The 25403-nt window shown below is 47.2% G+C and overlaps 1 protein-coding gene across 1 annotated transcript; it reads right to left on the bottom strand.

Moving 5' to 3' along the window:
* Positions 1 to 5304: 5304 nt before the first annotated feature.
* Positions 5305 to 24582, bottom strand: LOC109283078 (uncharacterized protein C4orf54). Its single transcript, XM_019487123.2, has 2 exons — positions 24371 to 24582; positions 5305 to 15322 (listed from the first exon to the last, which is right to left on the bottom strand). The coding sequence occupies exon 2, from the start codon at positions 15105 to 15107 to the stop codon at positions 10611 to 10613; it is 4497 nt and encodes a 1498-aa protein (XP_019342668.2). The 5' UTR covers positions 15108 to 15322; positions 24371 to 24582; the 3' UTR covers positions 5305 to 10610.
* Between the last annotated feature and the right edge of the window lie 821 nt (positions 24583 to 25403).

Below are 25403 nucleotides of genomic sequence, written 5' to 3'. Positions count from 1 at the left end.
TTTTTCAAAGAGATGCAAGGGCATGAGGGCCCCAAGCTCCACTGCAGCAAGAGCTGGGCGCACAACTGCATTCAGAGCTCTTGGAAGTCATAGTCTTTACCAGTTGGTGCTGTTCTGGGTTAAAGCATCAGCGGGTGTGAAGTGATGCAGTCCATGTACTTAACTGGAGTTACGCTGATTTAAACCAGTTTGTGAATTGGCTTATTATGTTCTGATTGAAGAAATCTAGTGCTGGTGAGTTTCTCCTGGATTATTTTTTTCACCACGAGAGTCTAAGACATTCTTTATTCACCTGTAAGGTGTGTGGTGGACCTCAGCAAAGAGAGCTATAGTATCTCCTATCTATTTTCTCTTGTCCAGGCTCTCCCTAATGTTCTCAAGTTTGTATTGCAGTAATATGTTTCTGCTGTGTTCTATTCTCGTTAGCTAGCAGAAGCTACCCACCACTCTTACATTTATATAGTGTGGGAACATCTACATGAGACCCTTAACTGGGAGTATCTACATGTGCATTAAAGCCCTTTTTCTAATGTGCGTTAAATTTAGTACTTCCAATGTGAGGCACTAAACAAATGTGCGTAAGGCAGTAATGAATGTGTATGGTTTTGAAGTGACACTAAATGCGCAGTAACCTATTTTACTGTGCATTAGTGTAATCACATGTTTTTTTATGTGACGCTTCGATGTACAGTCAAATGGGCTGCACATTAAAGCACATCTATAAACATGCCTGCTGTGCAATAGACTAATCTACTGTGCAGTAAAGAATCACTATGTAACTGTGGGCTGAGCTACTGTGCAGTAAAATAGACTAATGTGCAGTAAAACTACTACCTTTATTTACAGGTAGTAGATTTATTGCACATTAGCTAATGTGCAGTAGTGCATGTATAGATGTTGGCAGGGAGCAAATTTGCTCCCAGTCAGCCAGACCAGCAGGGGGACAGTCTCCTGCCAGCTGCAGAGCAATGTGGGTGAGAGTCCCTCCAGCTATGGGGCAGGGACAGCATTTTAGCAGTCCCTGGCTAGTTTTTAGACCCGTAGTTTGACTCCTGGGCCTGGGCCATCTGATGCCTGCCTCTGGCCACTCTGTGCTGGCGTGGTGGGCACGTGCTGGTTGCAGCAGTGCTGCAGAACCTCAACCTGGCCTTCCAGGCCTCTTGTGGCTGCTTCCTGGCCCTTAGGCACCATGCCTCTGTTTTGTAGGCATATGCTGGCTCCAGCAGTCCCACAGGTCATTGAACATGAGTGGGAGAAGGACTAGGAGGACCGTGCTTTCTGGGACAGGTTCCTCGACTTTGAGGAGAGGCACATTGCCCTGCTCTAGAGGATGCTGGGAGCACAGCAGAAGCAGGCCACCATGGTGGCCTGGGCAGTGGAGGCCACAAAGGAGGACCGCTGGGTGCTGGACACCATCCTGGCCCTTGCAATCACCTTTGTGCCGCCTGCCACCTGGCAGCTGCCCACCGTCCAGCCACCGTCCTTAGCCTTGACTCTGGCCCTGGCCCCAGCCCTGGCCCCGGCTCTGGCTCCAGCTCCAACCCTGCCTGCTGCCTGACAGCCACCCTGCAGCCCCTCACCAAGCCCCACAATGGGCCTGTGGCACCTGCAGCAGCCAGAACCCCCTTCCCCTGCTCCCAAGCCGGGTCTCCTGGTAGCCAAACTGGTCACCTGGGCTGCGCCCCGCCCCACCCCCCCCAACCGCCCACCATGTGACCCCTAAGTGGGAGATGGCCCCCGCTGGGCCCGGCCTCATGGAGGAGAAGGGAGAACAGGCTGGACTGCCTGCTTTCACCCATGGCTGAGCCCTTGGGCTGCCAGCCTCACCACAGTGTTCACACCCGTGGTGGTGCTGCCAGAGACCAGGGTGCCAGATGCCTCTCCCCAGACTTTGTGCCATAGGCACCTCCAGCCCACCATTCCCCCCTGACACTGCACCAACCACAGTCTTGTAAATATTTGTGCAGGGAAGAGGGTGTTTTACTGGTGGAGAAGCTGTTGTTGGGGAGGGAGGGTGGGTGAGAGTGTGTTGTGGTAGAGGGAAATAAAGATTGTTGACTGGAAACTGTCCACAGTACATATGGTCTTGTGGGTGTGTTGTAGGCCTGGGGTTCGCCGGCAGCTGCCCAGGCATCCTATCGTGGTAGGTTGGGGAGGAGGTGGTTTGCGAGCTCCTTGCAGACATGGTGCCCTGTCTGCTGCTGCTGGGTGGGGGAGGGCAGTGAATATCCATGAAGCATTCACCACAGGCTCCCAGGACAGCATCCCTATCCAGGCTGAGCCTGCCCCCCCCCTCGTAGACCCCCGCTAGGCTAAGCCTGTCCCCCATGGAAACCCCAACCAGCCTGAGCCTGTCCCTCTTGGAGACCCCTGCCAGGCTGAGCCTGCCCCCTGGAAACCCCTGACACCTAGGCATCTGCATCCTGAGCCTTTAGCGCCCCCTGGCTGCTGCAAGAGGTCAGAGCAGGGCAGGAGCAGACCTGGATCTGCTTATTTCTATAAGGAGCAAATTTGCTCCCAAGAGGGTGCATGTGTAAATACCTTCCCAGGACTGGCTTATTGCACAGTAAATTACTGCACAGTAAGTCTAAATAGCATTAATTGCATGTGTAGATACATCCTGTAAACCTCTACACCTGTGTAATGTAGTAGAATATGGTGTACCCTGGGAGGAAAGTAGAAGTAAAAATACATTGGTGTAAGTTATGCCATTGTAAGTGTCATGTGTTCACAGATATCTTGGGGTAGCTGCTTACTCAATGCAAACAGACTCCCCTCTACCTACTAATGGGGTGCTGTAACAGCACCTTTTCCAGGAATTACTGCAGGAAAACAGGTTGTCTGGGGCAATTTACGTCATTTTATAAAACTGCTGTAAATTAAACTTGTGTCAACAAGTCATGTATCCAAGCCCTCTGTGGAATGCACTAAAATGGTTATTAGACTTTGCTCAGAGCTAAAGTGTCAGGAGGAAACATGGGTGCTGCAGTTTATAGGTGATCAGATAACTGACAAAAATCCTATTTGTGTGAGGGAATTTTGCAATTACCTTTGACCATGAAATTTCCATTACTTCCAGGTAAACAAACAGATCAAAGGAGGGGGAAAGGAGGTGATCTGCAGCCGCACTGCAGCTGGAGAAAAAACTGCCTGGAAATATGGCACTTGGTCCAAGAAGAAATGTTCCTGTCCTGAGTAGTGTGCATGTGGCTGGCTGCCAGGCTTGGTTCTACAAGAGGCTTCCATGACTTGCCAAAGGAGATACAGCCCATCTCAGAAGTGCTGAAATAGAGTATGCTGAGATTAAGGGGAAATGGCCTATGTGAAGTGAATGAGGAAGTCCCAAAAGGTCTCCTATTAAACAAGGACATCCCACATGATCAGTGCCATGTGGTACCACTGTGGGCTGTCAGCTGGTTTTCCTAGGTAGAACACAGAATTATTATTAGCATTATTAGTAGTAGTAACAGTAGTAGTATCAATAACAGTAATAATAATAATACATTCTTCATAAAGAAAGGTTCCTTTATCAAGCTGGTAGGTCAGTGGCCACTGTAATGGTACAGTCCAGTGACATTTTATTTCAGATATAAACTTTGAATTATAAAGTAAAACAGAGGAAGACACTAAATAATAATAAGTAGTAGTAGTAGTAGTAGTAGTAGTGCTATTAGGCAGACCAGGTTCTTTGGGGATATGTGATATCTTTTATTAGATCAACTAAACAGTTGGAAAAATTGTTCTTTGCAAGCTTTAGAACACAAACACCCTTCTTCAGGCATAGGGAGACTCCATTGCTGTTTTGTGTGCTGTCCTGGGTAGAATAGAAGTCAGTATGCAAAATGCAGGTTTGTGAAAATGCAAATGTGTGGCAGTGAGGTTCAGAGATGATGGGAGACAACAGGTATGAGACAGGTGGGGGTGGGGGATGTTGACCTGATGATAGAATGTAGCTGGTAAAATGTAGACAGGTTACCGGGGGTTATCAGATGGTGGGCAGGTTATAATGAGCCATAAATCCAATGGCTATATTTAGTCCAAGATTTTTTGTATTCAGTAGATTTATGAAGTGAAGTTTCTAGGCTCATCTACAAAAGGTGTTTTGTAAATTCCCTTTGAGGGATTTGAACTGAGAGATTGGTTAGCTTGTGAGAAGTGTGCACCCACGGGTAATTGGGTATTTTTGTCTTTGATAGATTTCTGGTGTGTGTTCATCCTGGTACGTAGTTGTTGTTTGGTTTCTCCTACATATTTTCCATCATGACATATAGTACACTGGATGAGATATATTACATTTCTGGAGGTGCAGGTGTAAGATTCAGGAATGGTGATGGTTCTGTTGTGGGGTGTAGTTATTGTGGGGTGGTGGTGATGTGTTGACAGGTTTTCATTTTTGTACCGGCATGGTCTGGTCCCCCCATCTGTCTCACACATATTGTCTCCCATCACCTCTGAACCTCGCTGCCACACATTTGCATTTTCACAGACCTGCATTTTGCATATTGGCTTCTATTTTATCCAGGACAGCACACAAAACAACAACAGACTCTCCCTATGCTTGAAGAAGGGTGTTTGTGCCCAAAAGCTTGCAAAGAACAATTTTCCAACTATTTAGTTGGTCTAATAAAAGATATCACATCTACCCAAAGAACCTTAGACCAACATGACTACAACCAACAACCCTAATTACTACTCTTAGGTAATTTACTGCTTTGTGCCACAGCTTTCTTGTGAAGTAAGACCCTGTTACTTTTGCAAGGTGCTGGGACACCTGCTTCCCCTCTGCTTGTGACTCTTTGCTAGAGAAGGGAAATGTTGGAGACAAAAATACCAATAAATAATTCCAGCAGGAGCAAGGACCTCACTCAGAAAGAGTCAGGGTTTCTGTCATCCCAAGCCATCTTAAGGAAATAGATATAGACATGCTGAGAGTTTGCCCTTGTGTTCCCACTTGTCCAGCCTTCTCTCCCATTTTATGCCTTTATGGATTTTATCTTTTTGATGGTTTCTATCAGGATCCAGTCTGGCAGACAGGGGTGCTTTAGGAGCCTCCTTAGACAGATGTGATTCAATGGGGTCTCCTTAGACACATGGAGCTGCTCTTTCATGGGGACAGAAACTGAACTGGGACGACAGGTTGGTCAGTGAAATCACTGAGTTTTTCAATCACTTCATTGTGCTTTGGCTTAGCATCTCCTTTAAACAGTCACACTCCAAATCACCAGGAGCAGTCCCACCCCTTTCCTGCTGCTTCAAATACAATTGCATACACAGTCTTGAAATATATTGTATTTATTTCATCACTTGTATTGCTATTTAAAAAATATATTGGTTTTTAAACTTCTCAAACGTTACACAGAATTTTCCCAGACCATAGGAAGAAACACAGATACAGGCAGGAAAAAAGGACAATTCGAGCAGGTTCCATTTGAAGCTATGTTTCCAGTTGGTTGGGCAGGGATGTGAGTGAGTGTGTATCCTCTGGAGGAAAAAGCGTGGTATGTCATAGCTGTAGAAACCACTCTTTTGTATACAGCAAATTGCTTTTGTGTGGCAACCACGATTGACCACATTTTAGAACCAAACCTGATGAGTAAATAGATGCTTTTACCATCCACACCATACAAACCATTTAGTAGAAATCTGAATAGAGATAAAGCCATAGACCCAGTAATGTCCTGATCTTGCACCTGTGGAGCAGGATCCCACTGATGGCTAAGCTATTGTAATGCAATTTACTCCCAACAGTCCATCACACTGGGAGATCCGATTGCAGGGCCCAGGACAGGTGTTCTCTAAAAGATGATCCTTCCTTTAAAACTCTTCAAAGGGCTGTGATTAACTCCTCTGTATCCTCTGAAGAAAGACCACTGCCTCCCTGACTCCTCCAGTAGTGACTCCATGAAGACCTAGTTTCTCTTTGGTATAAAAATGCAGTGCACTCAGGGGCAGATCCTGCAGGCCATTCATTCCCCAGGAAAACTGACAGCAGGTTCTGGCCATTAGTGGCTCTTCTGGTTATACTGCCGTGCTCTGTAACCTACACTTGCCAAACAAGGTGAGACCCTCAGGAATTCTCAGCATTGGCGTGACTTTGCTCCTTGGAAGTTGGTAGGAGTTTTGCAACTTGGGGAATAAGAGTTGGGCTAATGACAGCCAGTAGCATTTGAGCATCCTGCCCTAGCTAGCTAATGAACAGCTTGCCTCCCACCCCCATTGCTCTGTGATCACTTAATGAAAAATCCCATTGTGATGGACAAGAGTCAAGATTTTTGTGGCAGCGTCTCCTAGCTTTTGTGGGTTCCCAGTATTACCACTGTATTACCATTACTGGCCTTTAATTTCTCTGGTCTAAGAGAGACAGAGAAAGTACAAGCCCCTCAGGCCATGAAAGGTCTTGCTGCTGGTGCTGTCTGGTGGGGTCAGAAAGGATATGTCTCTTCATATACAGCACTGAATAAATGCTTAGGTGTATTAGAGAAGGCATAACTTCCTTAAAACATCAGATATTGCATGTGATATTCATGGAAGTATGCTTTGCTCCAGCATGGCATCTCCAATTATCTGAAGGGCAGGAGGGACTAAAGTTTTCTCTGCCCCCTGGCCTTTGCTTTGATTACCTTGGTTTTCCAATCAGATTGCATTTCAGGCTTTCCAGAATACATGCAATTGAGAAGAGTGATTAGACTTCTCCCTGGCTAGGGTTCACTGGTGTAATGCTGAGCAGGCAAGTGGGGGATGAGTCCTGGGGGAAACCACTGGAATGGAGGTAGGGGGGCACCTCACCCCCATGCACCCCCCTGCCACCCTTACATCTTATACATTCCCTACAGTGGTTCCAGCTCTGAATCTGGCTCTGGCTCCAGCTCCAGGGAGCACAGAGTATCAGCGGTTGAGGACAGAGCAGCCCCTCCTGTTTTGGCACTGAAAAATGGTGTTTAAATGGCTGCATGACACATATGTTGGTAGCCAAAAAAGGAGTTGACAGCCCCATTCCTTGGAGCAGCAAACCTCTGGCTGTGGCCTCTGCACCATGCACTGCCACCACCCAGGGTGCAGTACCAGCTGGTTATACCTCTGCTAATGTCCAAGATAAGCAGTGAGAGAAAGAAAAGTAAAGGTGGCTTAGCTGGAGAGAGTTCCTGATCTGGGCTTTTCTGGAATATGCTTTCCATAAAACTTTGTGGTAGATGTAAAAATATTATGCATGGTACCTAGAAAGGTCTCCAGACCTCTTCTCTGTCTCTCCTGTGTCCCTACTATTGACTTTCAAATAAACCTGTGCCTTTTCCCAGACATAGCTAGGTCATGATAAACATTCAGCAGAGAATCAGGGTTTGATTTTACCTTTACACATAAGTCTTTATTCCCCTTACCTGAAATCTCATTGGTTTGGAAAATACCTCACAAATGAAGTTGTGTCCTCACAAATACCACAGATCTCATTGCAGCCTGGGCAAGGTGTGGTATTCATGATGTCATCAGAGGAGATGTCCTGGAGCATTTTCAGGGCATACAGAAATACAAAGAGGATTCCCAAGAGGGCAAGAACTTCTGAAAGGTTCGTTGCTGTTATTAATCTGTGCAGCAGGCCAAAGCCCCTTTGTTTTAGGCTCGCTTTCTCTATAAGGCCCCTTAGTCGCGTCTACACAAGACACTGACTGTGTGATAGCCCGAAACTACTGCACAGTAGCGTTGCATGGCAGAAATCATGATGCGAGGCTACTGAGCAGTAGTCTTGAGCTACTGTGCAGTCAGTGCCATGATAAAGCCATTCATCGGCACTACCGCGCAGTAATGCAGGTTACTGCACAATCATTTAGGACTTGTTTATACAAATATTAAATGACTGTGCAGTAATAACTACACAGTCAATGTCTCATGTAGTTGTGGCCCCTGTAGCCCTCTGTACCCAAGAGGAAAAATAATTAGTGTATTTAAAAAGCACTTTTTACGAGGGGTAAATGTGCAAGTGCTTTGCAAAGATGAGTAATATTGTCCTCATTTTACTTAAAGGAAAATTGAGGCACACTTAAGTGACTCACCCTGGGCCCCACAGGGTGCGTCTACATATGACGCTACGTTGCTGTAGTAATGCACTACGGTGACGTAGCATTGGTGGTCACAAACCATGACGCCGCAGTTACATCGCCGTAGCAATGCACTCCCTTGTTATAGCATGTTGCTATGGCGATGTAGCAGCTAAATATAACTCAAGTGCGGCATGCATGACACAGTATGGGCTGTTACTGCATTGTCATTTAGTACTTTCAAAAGGAAGTAAATACTAAATGACGGTGCAGTAACAAAGGTGCCATAGAGACATGTGTAGATGCACCCACAGTGAGTCAGTGACAGAGATGGGAACAACAATAGGACTCTTGACTCCCATTCTCTTGCTCTGTTTGCAGCACCATGCTAGTTTCTGTTAGGACACAGAGGGTGAATGGGATAGAAATCTGCTTAGCTCAGTGTTCAGTCATCCTTAGCATCTGCTGTTGGTTATCTCTTAGTGTTATCCCTCAGCCCTTCACACTCCTTTTTTAAAACATCTTTGCCTCGACCAGACACCAACTCAAAAGAGCGCAGTGCCACTACACAGGACCTGCTACTCACAGTGTCTGACCAGCCCAGAGGCCCTGGGAGCAGCAGCACTAAGACAAGGTGAGATGGGAATGCCAGACAGTACAGACTGTCCAGGGCTCACAGGCTGATCCCACCCACCTTCCTCTACAGAGGCAAATCTGCCCTTTTGCTCTGTGCTGCTTCACTTCATCTCTCCCCATCCTTTCTGCTCTTTCTCCCGTGCTCTCTTGCACATGCTGCCCAGCCAGACAGCTCTCTTCTGTCCCTCCCATTACCAGCTGCCTGTCTGCCTCACTTCCTCCTGCTCCAGCTCCTTCTGGCAGCTGCAGTCTCCCAGGCAGCTCTGGTCCCTGCAGGCAGATTCTGTTTCCTCCCCTGTGGTAGGGCAATGGTCCCCAGTGGAGGCAATCAGGCTGGTTCCTTCTTGTTTCCAGCCACCTATTTGGGCTTCTTAGCAATGAACAGTCTGACACCTGCAGAAACGTACACTAGGTAGGCACCGCCTGTGACCTGGGAGCTCTCCACAGGTGATGGCTCACAAACTACAGCCTGAGCATCACTGTTTTGGTTTACTGAGCTAAAACATACATGGCTTACGCAAAGTTCTTCAATGCCACTTGATATGAAGTGGGGCCCCTTATGTGAGCAAAGGCTAGTCCCATGAATAAGGGTTGCAGAACTGGGCCCTTAGGGGTCTAGCATAGAGTCCTCCCCTGTCCTTCCTTGTACAATTTACTCTCTCAATTCTGAGTGCGTGAAAATTCTTCCCTCCTCTGTCCCAACACTGGGTGGGTTGGGTCACTATTGCCATCCAGTACTGTCCTCCACACAACCACCTCTGCACCAGGTAATTGTTGTTCTGGGCTTTTGCAGACTGTAAATTCCAAAGAAAGTGAAGGAAACAATCATGTTAAAAAATGCTGGGGAAAATTGTCAAACAAAGGATCATGTACTGTAAGAAAAGGCAAAGCCAAGCCAATATTATAAAGAATTGCAGTGTCCAGGGGGTGAAATGTGCCCTGGTGTGGTGGGAAGGTAGGAAATCTAAGGGTTCCATAAATCCAGCATAAGCCCAAACTTCAGAAAGGCTTGTGAGGTGCTCTGGTCTACACCTTCCCACTATCACAGAAATGTATTTCACCCAAGGAGCACCTGAAGAAGCTGAGGCCAGTATATCCTGATACCACAGCATATCCTGATCCTGTAGTATTTAGGATACGGCTTTTTTTTCTGAGAATGTATATGATATATTCGCAAGTCCCATAAAAACTCCCCACTCAGAGGCTGGTGTCATGACACCATCAGGTGGTTTAATCTTTCCTTACATGCACACTCTTTCCCTGACACAACAAAACAAATAAGGCTGTAGACTTTCCAGCCACAATGTGTACATTCCCCATTGTATGGACTTTTCCAAAAAAAAAAGGCTTTGTCTGAGACTTGTAATATTTTGAATACTGGGAAGTTCCATGTTTCAAGTCTGGACCCAACAGGGAATACAGCAGGAACATAATTTAAGATAAAATGGCTGCTCCTAGTCGACAATAGGGCCTGATCCAAACCCTCTCAGTGCAACTCATGCAGAATTCTGGTTGAAGGTGTTCAGCACCTCCCAGGAACAGGCACCGCATTAGAGTAGTTTACTCTGCAAAACAACCACCAGACTGGCAGCTACAGTCTGTTCAGCTGAATCCTGACCTCTTTGAAGTCAGTTGCAAAAATGCTCTTGACTTCATGAACACCAGGATGCCCAGGATTGGTTACATTTAGTTTGAAAATGACCAATAGGATTAACAGATAGTGGTATGTGCCATGCAACCTTGGTGTGCCATTACCTCTTACTGACTTCAGAAGTCCAAATAGCTGGATAAGGTGAGCAAAATTATTTTCTTTTTCACCATGTCTTGCGGACTGGTGCAAACATGACTTCTTTTTTAAAGTACACGTGATCAAAAGTAAATGTGCAATACACATGCCTTCTGGAAACCCATTGTTGAATTCTCATTATGTTGCATGTTCATATCTCACATCCTGAGCATGGACCCTTTCTCTGGCACAGAAGGACTTGAACTTGTCGCCGGAGAGAATAAGGGCTGATTAGGATTAGGACTTGCATTCATTCCGGTGGGAATATAATATAAACTCTCCATGTAGCTGCAGTCACTGGCTTGGGTAGGTGGTGGAGCTTCACTTTTAGGAACATGGCTGAAAGTTCCATTGAAGTTTGTACTTTCTTGAGCAGGCTGTTGATTTTGCAGATCAGGGTAGGTAGGTGGCATAGCTACAGGAGGAGGTGGCAGGGGGAATGCTGGAAATCCTGAATATGGCATGTAAGATGGTCCATAAACCCCTGGATTCATGACCAGTGGGTTGAAAGGAGATTGGTAAAGCCCACTGTGTGATGCCAAGGGGACAGGTGGTATCAACACTTCAATGTACTGGCCTGTCTCTGGATCATAGAGCATCTTCAGCTGGGGCTGCCTGGGTGGTTCCATGTAGTAACATTTCCCACTGTCTGGATCAACGAGCATTTTTCTGTGCACATGGGAATGTGGAGCAAAAGGCCTGGTTGGACTAGCAGCACTTTTACCACATGGGAAACTGCTGTCACTTCTCCTCATGAAGTTGGGTGACTCGTCATGCCGAGGATAGGGATGTACGTGACTTGGGGGACTGGATTTGGAATGATCAGTGTCTGCCTTCCCCTCTGGTGCTTTGGGCTGAGAAGGCTCATTGCTCATTTTGCTCGCTGAAGCTTCCCCGCCTGGCTGGAAGGACACATTGGAACTGAATGAAGCAATGTCTGGGTTGGAGACCCCTGAGGGTGTAGGAGCTGGTTCAGACATCTGGCCCTTCGTGGGAATTGCTAAGTAGTTTGCATTCTCAGCCTGGGCAGCTGTGAAATACTGTTCAGTTGTTGCCTGCAGTTTACTTAAATGATCCCTACTGTCTTGGAGCTTTCCAGATGGTGGTAGTGGCTCAGCAGATGGGCTGCTTGGTGGTCTGGTTTCTTCATTGTATTCTCTTGATCTATAGAGAGTGTTTGTATTGGCACTCCCTGGGGACATGCCATACTCTGGAACAAATACCTGGCTCCCTGGTGGCTTGAGAGCATCCAGTATTTTGCTCTCTGTCTCCTGGTGAAGTGCATTGTTAACAAAATTATTTTTTATTGGAGTATTTGCATAACTTTGGAGGGCACTTGTCACAGTTGGTTTTACAGGCTGTAGATATCTGTGGCTTTCATTGGTTGGTTCAAGTTCAGAGACCTTGCCTTTTTCTTCTGGATTGGCAGAAAGATCTTTACTATCCAAGGGTGTCAGTGAAATTATCTCATTGGATGAATGTGTCTGCAATGACAAATGGGGCTTTTTGCTTCTGTAAGCCTCCAGTAAATGACCTGGTATAGTTGTGTTGATGTGACTATCTCTGGGTCTCTTGGTTTCCTCTTTTGGACATGCTGAAGGTGGAAGGGTCCTCTCTGAAGTAGAATCTTTGCTGTCTTCTAGTATGCTGAAATTAGCTTGTGATGAGAAGTCTTTCACAGCCTTTCCCTCCACAGCTGAGTAACTTGGAGCTTCTGTTCTGTGTGGCTGTTTTGAAAGAGAGCTCTTGACTTTGATATTAAGTTGGGATTCCTTCTGGGGGGGTTTCCTCGTGGCTGCAGAAGAATGTGTTACATTTAACTCACTCTTCTCATAAGGCACTGGTTTGTTTTCAGTCTTTTGCTGTGGTTCTTCATTCCCAGCCACCACCTTCTTCTTCGACTGAATTTTAGTGATGTGCATTGGAGATTTAGCTGCCACAACCCCTTTGCTTTCTATCACTTTTACAGGCATGCTCATACGTGGCTTGATGGTGGGGTTCAAACTGGTACCATACAGATTCTCTCTTGCACCCTGATCTTGCATAGAATGTACCGACACATCTGAGTCTTTTCCATGGGACTGGTTCATTGTTGGTGTAGCGTCTTTACGTTGTATTGAGGTGCAGTGGATAAATAGTGGGGAGGCTGCAGTGGGCTCCTTTGTTGCTAGGCCTTCACTGTTGGTTTCTTCGCAGGGGTATTGGACTATTTGGGAAATGTCTGAAGATTTAAAGCACAAGCTATAGGTGTTCTTAACTAATTTTCGGACATCCCTGGGCTGATGTATTCGACCCTTCCCTTTACTTCTTGTCTCCTTGGTCTCCTCAACATGTGATGCTTCAGGGCAGCTGGTCTTCCCATCGTCACACGGTTTGCCAGATGTGGGCAAAATGAGAGATGACTGTTTGATGCTGTGCACTGCTGCCGGCACCTTCCCCTCAGAGCTTCCATCTGGAGTCAGGTGCCTAGAGGTAGTCGGTGTCTTCTCCTCATTTTTAGCCTGGGGCATCAGCTTCATCTCCTGTGTTTTGGATGTGAAGGTGGTTCTGGATGTCTTGCTGGGTACTGCAAGGCTTTCTGGCTCAAAGGGGCTCTTTTCCTTTTTCCATGACATTTGCTTATTTGGCTTGATTGCTCGCTGCTTAAGGTTTGGCCATGGCTTTTGTATTTTAGAAAATGATGGGGTGGTATCCACTCCCTTTGGATCAGCCTGTTGGGATTCAAACAGGGCACGAGCTTTCTGGTATTCTTTCCTCTTTCCAGCAATCTGTTTCTTGTTGTTCTTGGACCCCTCATTCACACCATCTGCCAAGATAGGAAGTCTCTTGGACTGCAGAACATCTTGGTACTTCATTCGTTCATTGAGCTCATTAAATGTCTTTTTCAGCTTACAGACATTTTCTCTTAGCTGCTTGTTCAACACTACCCCCTTGGTCGGCCGTAGGACATCCATGCTGTCCTGACTCATTGCTACAGACTCTGACTTTTCACTTGTTGAATGACTTTGCATATCTTCCCCTGAATAGCTGCAGTCAGACTTGGACAGAGAACTTGACTTCTGTTCCATAAAATCCCCCATGAGGTCAGTACTTACGGAGGATGGTGCTGAAGAGGTGGAACTGCCCTGCATGGATTTTTGTTCCATTTTAATCTTTTGCTCATACTGCATTTTCTTGGCCAGCACATTTTTCACCAGGCAAGAAGCCATCTGGGTTTTGCTGTAAGAATCATTTAAGGACGCTGTTCTCATAAACTGTTTGTAGTTTATCCTGAATTCATCACTGATGATCCTGCCTTTTGTACAGGACTCGTTCCTAAGTGGTAAGAAACCTTGTTGGGCAGTGCTCTCGCCCCTAGCAAGGAAATTCATGTCTTTTCTGTCCTTCTGTTTGAGCTGGATCTGACGTTTGGGAACAGTCCTTTTTTTGAAGTGACTCTGTCTGCTGTCAGCGTTGTCCAGCACCACATCGATACACTCAAACTGCTCCTTCCTGCATGTGTTATTAAGCTGATCTTTTTCAGGGGCTTGGCTGACAGTTGGGAATTGTCTGTTGCCCTTTGCAGGGTTGAGCACCTCTGCTTTTCTCAGATCATGACATGTTGACCACCTGTTTACTCCATTACTGTCTTCTGACAAGGAATTGGACAAGCTGGACGATGTCCTGTTGCTAGAACTGTACATATCTAGGTAACTGCCATGGGGACACGAGAGACTCCGGAATGACAGAGCGGTGAGCTTCTGAACCTCATTATCAGCCTCATCGGAGTCACTCACAGCACTTGAGAATTCAGCGCAATACTGGGGACATGCTGGTTTGCTACTTACAGGCACTCGGCTGGGCTTCTTCATCTGGCGGGCACAGAGGAACATTCCCCCGGATCTCTGCGAATTAAATGGCAAAGGATGATCCAAATATTTAGACCCAGTGTCTCCAGGCTGCAGCTCTCTTGTGACTAGCCCCATCCTGACACTGTACACAGGAGCTGAGCTATTCTTAGCCGTGACTGACATCTGAACCTGTTGATTCTCCTTGTCGCTGTAGCAGCCTTGGTCTCTGCAGACTTGGTGGCTTGGGGCATGCATGCTGTTTGCCTGGCTCTGTGGCCTCTTAGCTGTGACCGCTAAAAAGGCTCCTGAAGCCTGGCTTCCACAGGAAATTGAGTGAGTTCCAGCTGTAGATGCAGCAGCAGATGTGTGATCATCTCCTTTGCTGCATTGGTCAGGCCATGGACGTGAGGCTTTATCAGAAAGACCTGGTCTCTCACTGAGTTGCTCAGCTTTATTGTCCGAAGGGCTGGCCAGGAAATATTTCACAGCAGCAGAGCTCAGTTCTGAAGGACTTGCCGGTACCAGGTCATTAGCAGGTGAGCTGGTTAACAGCCTATCTATATCATCTTCAAAAGACTCCACACAGTCCTTAAAGCTGTCGGTTCCCTCTGAGCACAGAGCAGTGTGGTAAGAAGAACCAGAGGAGTCTGATGGATTTGCTAGGATGTCCCCCATGGAATGGCTAGGTATGTGACAATCCTTTTCTGAAACCAATTGTTTGCAGTCATAGTCACCAAACAGCTTGTCATCAATTAATCCGGGAGGCTCAGCAAGCAGCTCTTTGCTAGGAAACCGGACAGGGTTTCTTTTTACAAAGGGGATCATTTTTTTTTTATCCCATGAAGTGCACACGAAGTTGAGAACCTTCCATTTGGAACAATGCAAGTCAGGATCCTCTCTTATTTATTGAACCTGGTGCTATTTCCCTTGGGACTTGAGAACTTGATCTTCTGAAGGGGGTTTTATTTTCCATCACCACTGTTTAATCCAGTCATAATAAAGAGCAAAACCTTGGTCACATGTGCGCTACAGAAGCCAGCCTAGGAAAAGACAACAAACAGATATCATATGCCAATAGAACAACTGACAATAACTCACAGAAGCCAACATATCAACAATTTATTTATTTTTAACCAAGCAACTGAATTAAAAGATCAGACCAATGGTATATATTCAGGAAGCGGTGTCAAAATGCAATCAGATAGAAAATCTGCTCTGAGTAACAGCTGCAGGGCCCAGTCATAGTGAAATACCAGCATTGGTCTAATTGCACAGAATCGTAATCTGGGAAGTGCATCCTTTCCACAATCTAATAGGCCTCTTTGAAAAGGAAAGCATTTGGGGCAATACCCCCAGTTGGAAACTTTCCTGTGCTCAGCACTAAATGGCCAAGAAGAGAAAGAGTCATCACAAACAAGCCTTTATGATGAGCATTAGGTTATGGACAACTTATTAAAAGCTGCCTAAAGGGGTTGGATGCATAATTTTCATTTGAGTTAATAGAAACCAGGCAACTAAACCCCCTAAGCAGCTTTGCAAATCTTAGCCTTGACACTCATTGTCCAGCAGTGCAAGTTTCTTAAAGCAAAATCATTCTCAACTTTACTTTTCAAGTAACGGAGTCAAATGTTTATTAAGAAAGAAAATTTAAGCACTCTTGGGCAGGGCTTGTACCTTTTGGTCTCACCATGGGGTAGAATTTTCCAGATCACCTAAGTGATTTAGAGTCATTCATAGGTTTACAGACTGTAAAGCTAGAAAGGACTGCTGTGAATATCTAGTCTGACCTCTGGCAAAACACAGACCTTGGGATCTCCATTAAATGATTGCTGCTTCTAATCCAACAACTGTAGCTGAATTAGAGACATTGCTTAATTAAAGATTTATGCTAATAGAGGATCCATCACAGCCCTTTTGATAGTGACTGAGCCTAGATCACCTCTGCCTGTACCAGAGATATGGCCACATGCAGCTGTGAAAGATGGAGCTCAGTGTGGGCTGCAAACCCAGTCTGAGAACTTGGTAAGCACCCAGGTGATGTTACCATGGCAACACTAGTACTAGGTAGCTAGTTTAAAGCTTGCTCAGGTATCCTTGTGAGTATTGCCCTCACAAGGATAATCAAAGCTGAGATCTTTGCATATTCAGAGAACATTCTGCATCTTTACCCCACCTTCTTATTGGCTGTTTGCTTCAACCCATTCTCCCTTGCAAGGTGGGTCTATGGTGCAACCCACCCCCACTCTGTTCCTGTCTGGGATTGGCTAACGTGGGAGGAATAGCAGTAGAGACAAGCAGCTTGGTATGTAATTTGGGTGAGTGGCTAATGTTCTCCTATAACCTCCTATAAATCTCAGACCATTTTTAAAGCACATTAAGGGTGCACCTTAAATTTAGACTAATGTGCGTTAAAGTGTCTTGAGTAGATGTGCCCTGTTTCTACGGGTCCTGGTACACCAAAGCACCATTCTTGGTTGGCCCTTAGGTTATGTCATAATAAACATTAACATCATTATCATTATTATTATAACAACAATAACACTAGAAACTCAAGTCCTACTGCCTTTCATTGAGATGTGCGTCCCTATGTATGAAAGTCACTTTGGAAAATGTTACCTGAAAAGCAATCTGAATATCATTACAGCACTAACAATGATGGATAACAGATGTTACCATTTTTGCAGGCTTCTTAGTTAACTGAGCTGATTGCAGTAATTGAGTTCCATTTTTAACCTTTCAGAGATATGTTCAGGAGGAGAAAAATCCCTTTCAAATGTATGCACTTCTGTTACTCAAGCTTTTTTCATTTTCATTCTGCTAAGTTAATTACACTGACATGTCATCATGCCAATCTGTGCTCCTGTAGTTTCACATTCCATATTTATTTTGCTCTTTAGGTTGCTACCATAATTGTGTGTGCCTGGATTTAGAATTGCATAGATGCTAAATAGGGAGTCAGTGTTTGTTGTTGTTGTTATGGGCTTGGCTAAAGCTCATTGAACTCAAGGATGTGTATTGGCCTGTTCATTTGGGATAAATGGTGCCACATAGCTGCAAGAACAGCCGCCTCTACCCAAAACACTGGCACACGCAAAGCCCCGGAGAGTGGCAGAATTGTGTTGGATATTGTCCAGTGAAGGCTCATATGTTTGTGACCAGATACGTTGTGAGAGAATGCAGCAAAGAAGTGCCAGCCCCAGCCCCAACCCCAAAAGGGCTGGTAACATCGGCCTGAGAAAAATTCCAAGTTTTGGGGCCAAGTGTTGGACAGAAGGAGGCAGGAAGGAAGGATGTTGTCTCCAGTCTTTTGAGTCCTTCTGCCTTCAGGGAAACAAGACTTTGTATATACCTGGGAAACAAACAGGTTTGCACCAAGGTTACTTGACTCCATCACCAGTGTCTGCCTTCCTGGGGCTAACAGGATGTGCATGGATGGTAGGGTCCAAGAAGACTTCCAGTGAAGGAGCCATTAGTGTCCTGGTGCTCAGGTGAGACCAGGGAATGCTGCTTTCTTAATTGTCCCAGGGCCCAGACTATCTTGGTGCTCAGACGAGAGCAGGGGATTCTTTATTCTGGGACACAGAATAGTCCAAAGGAGCAGCAGTGAACAAAGGTGCAAAAGAGGAGGGGAATTAGTGGCTTTGCCCTTCTTCCATGCATGCTTGTACAGCAGCTCTGGGATGTGGCAGTAAGGGAAGGTCTTCTCTCTAGTGGAGGCAAAATTCTTATCAGGATACTGGGCAAGATGGACCTGTGGTCTGACCCAGTAAATGACAGTTCTTATATTATATTCTTATACCTCTCAGGTGCAGCTAGCTGGAAACCAAAGGCTGCTCACGGAAAAATGTGAAATGTGAAAACTTTTCTACGAAACTGTTCAGCTTTCAAATGCAAACATTCAACATTTTTCCCCTAGAGCCAGTTAATTTCTTCTAGAAATGTTCCAGGACCTGGGCTTTTCTAAGGAAACCTGGGAAATCTCAACTACAGTGGTTTAAAAAAAACGTTCCCTCACAAAACATCCACTTGCACCAGCAGACGAGCTCCTGTCCTTCACTGCAGACTGGGCTGATAAGCCACTGCCAGTCTCCCATTTGCTCCCACTTGAACTTAGGGAGATAATTTGTCATTGATTTGTAGGGGAGTAGAATTAGGGCCTCTCTAGTCAGGCTCCACTCCTATCATTTTCAGTGGGGATAGGTTTGGGCTCTTAGAAAGGTTCTTGCCTTTACTGTAGAGATCTAAGAATATGTTAACAGGTGGAATCAAACCCTAGATCTGAATCCTCCTGAACTAACTCTGAGGAAGTTTGGATCCAAACCCAGGTCTGACCATTGTGGTTCAGACCCATGCCTGAATAGAATGGTTGTTTTCAGCAGTACTTCTTTGTATTTCTCTAAGAGATGAAGGATAAGAAAGCACTTGTCTTTCTGTAGCTTCAGGTACCTGTAGCAATATTTATCAATGCATTTATAATTGTTATAGTTCCACTAGAATCATAGAATCACAGAAAATTAGGGTTGGAAGGGACCTAAGGAGGTCATCTAGTGAAAGGGCAGGCAATTATTTCAGGTCGAGGGCCACTTAACGAGGTTTGGTGAGCTTTTGAGGGCCGCATGGGTGGCCCCGCCCCTTGACAGTTGCCCCACTCCTTGACCATTGCCCCACCCCCTGGTCACCATCTTGGGACTGGAAATCTTACCCCTAACCCCTGACCTTTGCCACTGGAAGTCCTTCCCCTTGCCTCCCAGAAATACTTCTTTTAGGAGGGGGGGTTACCATCTTAGAACCAGAAAAAAAGACCAAATCATATACTAAAAGTCAAACACCTACTATAACATTTTAATTTTATTACAAAAAATATTTTTTGTCATGATTTATGTTTGCATACTGTATATAGAGGTGAATGCATAATATCTCAAAAATAAATTCTTAAGTCTTGTATATTGTATGGTTGTGTGTGTATGTGTGTGTGTGTTTGTGTGTGTGTATGTTGGGCTGTGGGGAGGTATGTGGGGGGTTTTGGAAGGGGTGTGGCTGTGTGTGGGGGCAAAGGGTATGTGGAGGGGTTGTTTATATGTGGGGGGTTCTGGGGACAGGGTGTGTGGCATTTCTGGGGTGTGAGGGAGAGTGGGGGATTTGGGGCTGTGGGGACCCCTCCACACTCCCCCCCATGGCGCAGAAGTAGGCGGGGTTGCTCATGCCTAGTGCAGGTGCTGGTGCCTGGAGGCGCACAGCTCTAGTCACTGCTGCATATTGTGGTGAGGAGTGCAGCCCCTGCTAGGCCATCTCTATCGCTGGCGCTCACTGCCACACACGCACAGCACCCGTACTTGCACGGCACAGGAGGGAAGCCCCATGCTCTGGAGCTGGCTGCCTTCCCTGTCCCCTGCTGCGCAGTCTGGGTGCTTCTACATATTCGTTTGATTCAGGATCAGTTTACTTATGATAAACTGTTTGCGAGTAAACACTCCCAGGCAGGCGTCTACACATGTAGGGACATGGGAGCAGATTTGCTGCTCCTAGCAGCAAAGTGCTCCCACTTTCTGTGGCCCTGCAATGGCCCCCTTTAACTACCAGGAGGAGCTTGAGTCTCTGACTGCAGCTACCTGTGGCTGGAGACCATCTTGAAAAGCCAGCCCCACTTTCTGCTCCCTGGCCAGTCACTTCCCTGGCTAGCAACAGTGTGCACAGTGCAGGGGCAGCATGTGGTAGCTGTCTTGTTGCCACCTCTGTCTTGCCACGCTATGGCTGCCTCAAGGGATGCTGGGGCACCCTCACCACCTACCTCAAGTTCACTGAGGACAACATCCCCCGCGTTATTGTTGCAGCCTGCATGCTGCATAACATCTGTGAGGCCTGGGGGGAGCTGTTTCGTGGGGCCGGGGTGGAGGAGGCGTGGCAGGCAGAGGACGCCTGGCAATGAGAGCACCAGCTGCAGCAGCAGCAGCAGCAGTGGTGCCCACTGGGTCCCCCCCCCCCCCCCCCGAGGCCCTGGGCTAGCTGCATAACCACCAGTGGGGGCCATGGCACTAGGTGCAAGAGCCGCTGGCCGATCACCTCTTCCTGCACTCCCTGCTGTAGCCCACATGGACAGCTGCCTGTGGACCCCCTGACCCTCAGCACCACACTCACTGCAGACATGTCTCAGAACAACAGTTTTATTCCCCTCACATCAAACAGACCCCCTCCCCCCCAACAAACAGACTCCTACTCCCCCCCCTTCCTCCCCAACACAGCCCTCCACCACTCACCAACAATAAATACCCTCTTCCCCATGCAAACTATTTACAGCAATGTGGTGGCTTGTGTGGGTGCACTCCAGGGGCGGGTGGCCTCCAGGGGCCCATTACAGGGCCTGCTGCGGGGTGGCGGGAGGCTGCCAGGGGTCAGGTGGAGCTACAGTTGGGGACAGGGCAGTGGGTGGCACGAAGGCAACCACCAGGACCAGGATGGTGTCCAGCACCTGGTGGTCATCCTCCGTGGCCTCCACTGCCCTGGCCACAAGCGTACCCTGTTTCCTCAGGGCCTCCACATGCTTGTGCTCCAGGCCAGGAGCTGTGCCTGGGATTCTCAGTCCGCCCGGTACCACTTGTCCTTGCGGGTGATATCCTCTGCCCACCAGACCAGTGCATCCACCAGACAGTCCTCCATAGCCATTACCAGCTAGTCCAGGAGGAGGGTGCTGTCCTGGGTTCTCCTCTGCTGGAGCCGGTGCATTCATGGGGCCCTGCCCAGTGACATATTAGCACAGGTGTCAGGCTGGAGTGGGGGCTCGGGGAGGCCACTCATGCTGCAGTACACGGCATGGCTGTGGCCTGGGTCCTGGGGTACGAGGATCTCAGTCATGTGCCGCATAAAGGACATGGACCTGCAGGCACTACCTGACTGATGACTGTGGTGGGTGATGGTGACCCCCTGTGCCTGCAAGACCTTGACCTTTATGTGGCACTGCCATGCCAACTGGCCTTGCCTGCGCTCCCACATCCACCCTGACGGCACCTCATACACATGGGTGTTAAAGCGCCCACCCCACACAAAGTGCTGCTGCATCTCCACCTCGCCTCACAGTGCCATGAGGTTGCCAGTCTCCTCCTGTGACCAGTTTGGGCCCTGGGTGGCGGGGTGTGGTGTTGGCAATGACAAGGCTGTCAGGGCTCCCATGCCAGCTCTCCTGGCCTCCATGCCAGAAGAGCTGGCGTGGGAGCCCTGATGTGAGTCTCTGTGCTGCTGGGCCTAGGCAGCTGCCTGCAGTGCCCAGTGCAGGGTCATGGTGTGAGACTGGAAGGCGATGCCCTCCAGCACCTGCAGGTTCTAGGCAGGCTGCTGGGGGTGGCTGTGGGCAGCTGGAGCTGCCCCAGGAAGCAGCACTGGAGTGTAGGCAAGCTGCCATAGCTGGCTTGCCACCTGTGTAGGGGGACACAGTGGCCTGGTGTGGCCTCAGGCTCCCTGCATGTGCCCCAGAGCTCACTGTGCCTGCAGGCTTTTAAGGGCCCAGGGCTGGGGCAGGCATAGAGCTGAGCCAGCCCCAAGGCAGGAGAGGCTCCCAGCCCTGGAGCCCTGGGGCTAGCTTCAGGCTGGCCCCCTAGTATAGGGGCTGACAGGGAGCAAATTTGCTCCTGGTTGGCCTCTATACATAGGTTACTGTGCAGTAACCACTCACGAGTAACTTTGCTACTTGCATTTTCAGGTAGCAAATTTACTTATGAGTAACAATTTTTACTGCTCAGTAAGCGTGTGCACGTGTAGACGCAAAAGATTACTATGCAGTAAACTATACTACTGAGCAGTAAAGCATCTTCTATAGATGCACCCTCTGAATCCTAGCCCTAAGCTTCAGTGTATTTACTACAAGCTTGGTGTCATCTGCAAACTTGCTGAGGGTGCCCACCATCCCATCTTCCAGATTGTTAATGAAGATATTGAACAAAACCGGCCCCAGGACTGACCCCTGGGGCTCTCCACTTGATACTGGCTACCAGCTAGACATTGAGCCATTGATTATTACCTGCCAAGCCTGACAATCCAGCCATGTTTCTATCCACCTTACAGTCCATTCATCATCCAACCCATACTCCTCAGCTTACTTGCAAGGATGCTGTGGGAAACAGTATCAAAAGCCTTGCTGAAGTGCTAAAGGTAAATTTTGTCCACTGCTTTCCCCACAGAGCCAGTCATCTCATCATAGAAGGCAATCATATTGGTCAGGCATGACCTGCCCTTGGTGAATCCATGCTCACTGCTCCTAATCACCTTCTTCTCCTCCAAGTGCTCAGAAATGGATTATTTGAGGATCTGTTCCATGATTTTTCCAGAGACTGAGGTGAGGCCGACTGGTCTGTAGTTCCCTGGATCTTCCTTCTTCCCTTTCTTAAGGATGGGCACTATATTTGCCCTTTTCCAGATGTCCAGGACCTTCGCCAATCACCATGAATTTTCAAAGATAATGGCCAGCAGTTCTACAATCACATCAGCCAACTCCCTCAGCACCCTCAGATGCACTGCATCTGGCCCCTTGAACTTGTACACATCCAGCTATCCTAAACAGTCCCTAACCTGTTCCTTCACCACTGAGGGCTGCTCACTTCCTTCCCAAACTGTGCTGTCTGGTGCAGTAGTCTGGGAACTGACCTTGCCTGTGAAGATCAAGGTAAAAAAGGCATTGAGTACTTCAGCCTTGTCCTCATCATCTGTCACTGGGTTGCCTCCCCCATTCAGTAAAGGACCCACACTTTTCCTGACCTTCTGCTTGTTGCTGACATAATTATAAAACCCCTTCTTGTTACCCTTTTTATCCCTTGCTAGTTGCAACTCCAATTGTGCTTTGGCTTTCCTGATCGCATCCCTGACGCCTGAGCAATGGTCTTATATTCCTTCCAAGTTGTTTGTCCAAGCTTCCATTTCTTGTAAGCTTCCTTTTTGTGTTTAAGCTCACCAAAGAGTTCTTCGCTAAGCCAAGCTGGTTGCTTGCCACATTTGCTATTTTTCCTGCACATCAGGATGATTTGTTTCTGTGCCCTCAGTAAGGTTTCTTTAAAATACAATCAGCTTTCCTGGGCTCCTTTTCCCCTCAGACTGGTCCCCCAGGGGATCCTACCCATAAGTTCCCTCAGCAAGTCAAAGTCTGCTTTTCTGAAGTCCAGGGTCCATACTCTGCTGCTCTCCTTTCTTCTTTTTGCTGGGATCCTGAACTCGATCACCTCACGGTCACTGCTGCCCAAGTTGCCATCCACTGGTACATCCCACCACAATTCTTCCCTGATTGTGAGCAGCCGGTCAAAAGGAGCATGACTCCTTGTTGGTCTGTCCAACACCTGCACCAGGAAGTTGTCTCCAATGCAGTCCAAATCCTTCCTGGATTCCCTGCGCACTGCTGTATTGCCTTCCCAGCAGGTGTCAGGGTGACTGAAGTCCCCCATGAGAACCAGGGCCTGAGATTTGGAAGCTTCTGCTAGTGGTCTGAAGAAAGCCTCCTCTACCTCATCCTCCTGGTCTGGTGGTCTATAGCAGACATCAACCACAACATCATCCTTATTGCTCTCCCCTCTGACCCTAATTCAGAGTCTTTCAATGGGTCTATCTCCAGTTTCATATTGGAGCTCTGAGTAATCATACAGCTTTTTTACATACAGCACAACTCCTTCTCTTCTTCTCCCCTGCCTGTCCTTCCTGAACAAATTAAATTAAAATTAGTTTAATCTCACTCCCCCCCCAAACAACAATGACCTGGCAAAAAACAGTCCTTGAAACATGCCACCACCCTCTGCCCTCCTCAATAGCAAGTCTAAACAGATATGTTTTAAAGCATGCCCTGAGGGGCATCATATGTGATTTATTTTAGAGCAAATTCTAAAACTACCAGAACTTGCAGAAAACACCCGTCCAGCAGTCCCCTGTGTTATGCTTGGGGCCTGTTTGCTTAAACACTGACTTAAGGAAAATCCAAATTCACAGTAAGCTCCACAAAGACTATTGATTTAATCTGACTGTCCTCCTTTGCTCATTTCAGAGATTCCTTTCCTCAGAGTTAAGGAACAAAAAAGAAAAATGTTCACAAGTGATTACTAAATAAAGAAAGTTAAAATTACCTTTGGAAGCACTCAGGTTACTGTGGTAAGTAACGTGCCGTCTTGTGGGCATTTCTCAGGGTCCAAATACCAGAGGATTTATCCAGCTCCCCAAACACCATCTCAATGGGGGAATAAAGCTGAGCCTGTAAAGAGTCCATCTGATGCTGAACATTTCACACTGGATGGATCCCATCAAGCCATTCTCCAAGTGGGTGCCAAACTTGCCTCAGTGCCAAGAATGCATTCTTTCTCTTCAAAGCTTGAAATCAAATCAGGCAGTGGAGTTGACAACTCCCAGCTCATCCAGATTTAGAAAAAATGTGAGAGAAGCAGTGTGTTTTATTGGGTTCAAAGCAACTGAATCTGCATCTGAACAGAAATAAGAATGTGCAGAAGTGCCAGGTTTCATAGCTAATAAAATGATACGTATTAGACCAATCCTGCTGAAGAGGATGGTGTGTATTTTCTTTACTTTTTTTTTTAAACATGGATCAGCAAAGTAACAGCAGCAGGTGCTGATCTAGCAAGGATGTGCCAGGGCCAAAAGCAACTTGAGCCCTGGGTCAATTGGGTTCACACAAAGACCTAAATTTAAACATTGGCAATGAAAATAAAACTTTACTAGAAATAAATCCTACAGCAATTAACCCTTCAGTGTTGTGACCAACTGCAGGGCATTTTCTTAGATCAGCCGCTGGGTTATGTTAGGTATGGGATTTGGGGCCTGATTCTACAGGGGGCTGAAGTGGAGGGAGGCAGAGGGACTCCACAGTTTGCAGCAGGCACTGTCTTTAGCAGTGTCTAGGAGCAGAGCTGAGCAAAGAGCAAGCTGTCTTTGGAGGAATGGCCTACTGCAATTGATGCCTCTGCCATAGGCTTCCCAGGCATCAGGATGCTTAGGCATCCTGACCACTGATTGCTCCATGGCCTTAAGTAGAAATTTTGAGATACCTATGGGATTTGGATACACTGTACAGCTTTGATAATCCCACCCTTAAAGCAACCAGTTCCTCACAGGAAAATGCTGATTTGAGCAGGGCCAACAGGTTTC

Source organism: Alligator mississippiensis, chromosome 9 (genome assembly GCF_030867095.1).
Source record: "Alligator mississippiensis isolate rAllMis1 chromosome 9, rAllMis1, whole genome shotgun sequence".
Classification (NCBI taxonomy): domain Eukaryota; kingdom Metazoa; phylum Chordata; order Crocodylia; family Alligatoridae; genus Alligator; species Alligator mississippiensis.
Note: the sequence above shows the minus strand (reverse complement) of the source record. Positions and strands in the feature narration are given on the sequence as shown.

What these genes read in the sequence shown, in the direction of transcription:
- LOC109283078 (XM_019487123.2), bottom strand. Translation starts at nt 15,107, where the DNA reads ATGATCCCCTTTGTAAAAAGAAACCCTGTCCGGTTTCCTAGCAAAGAG.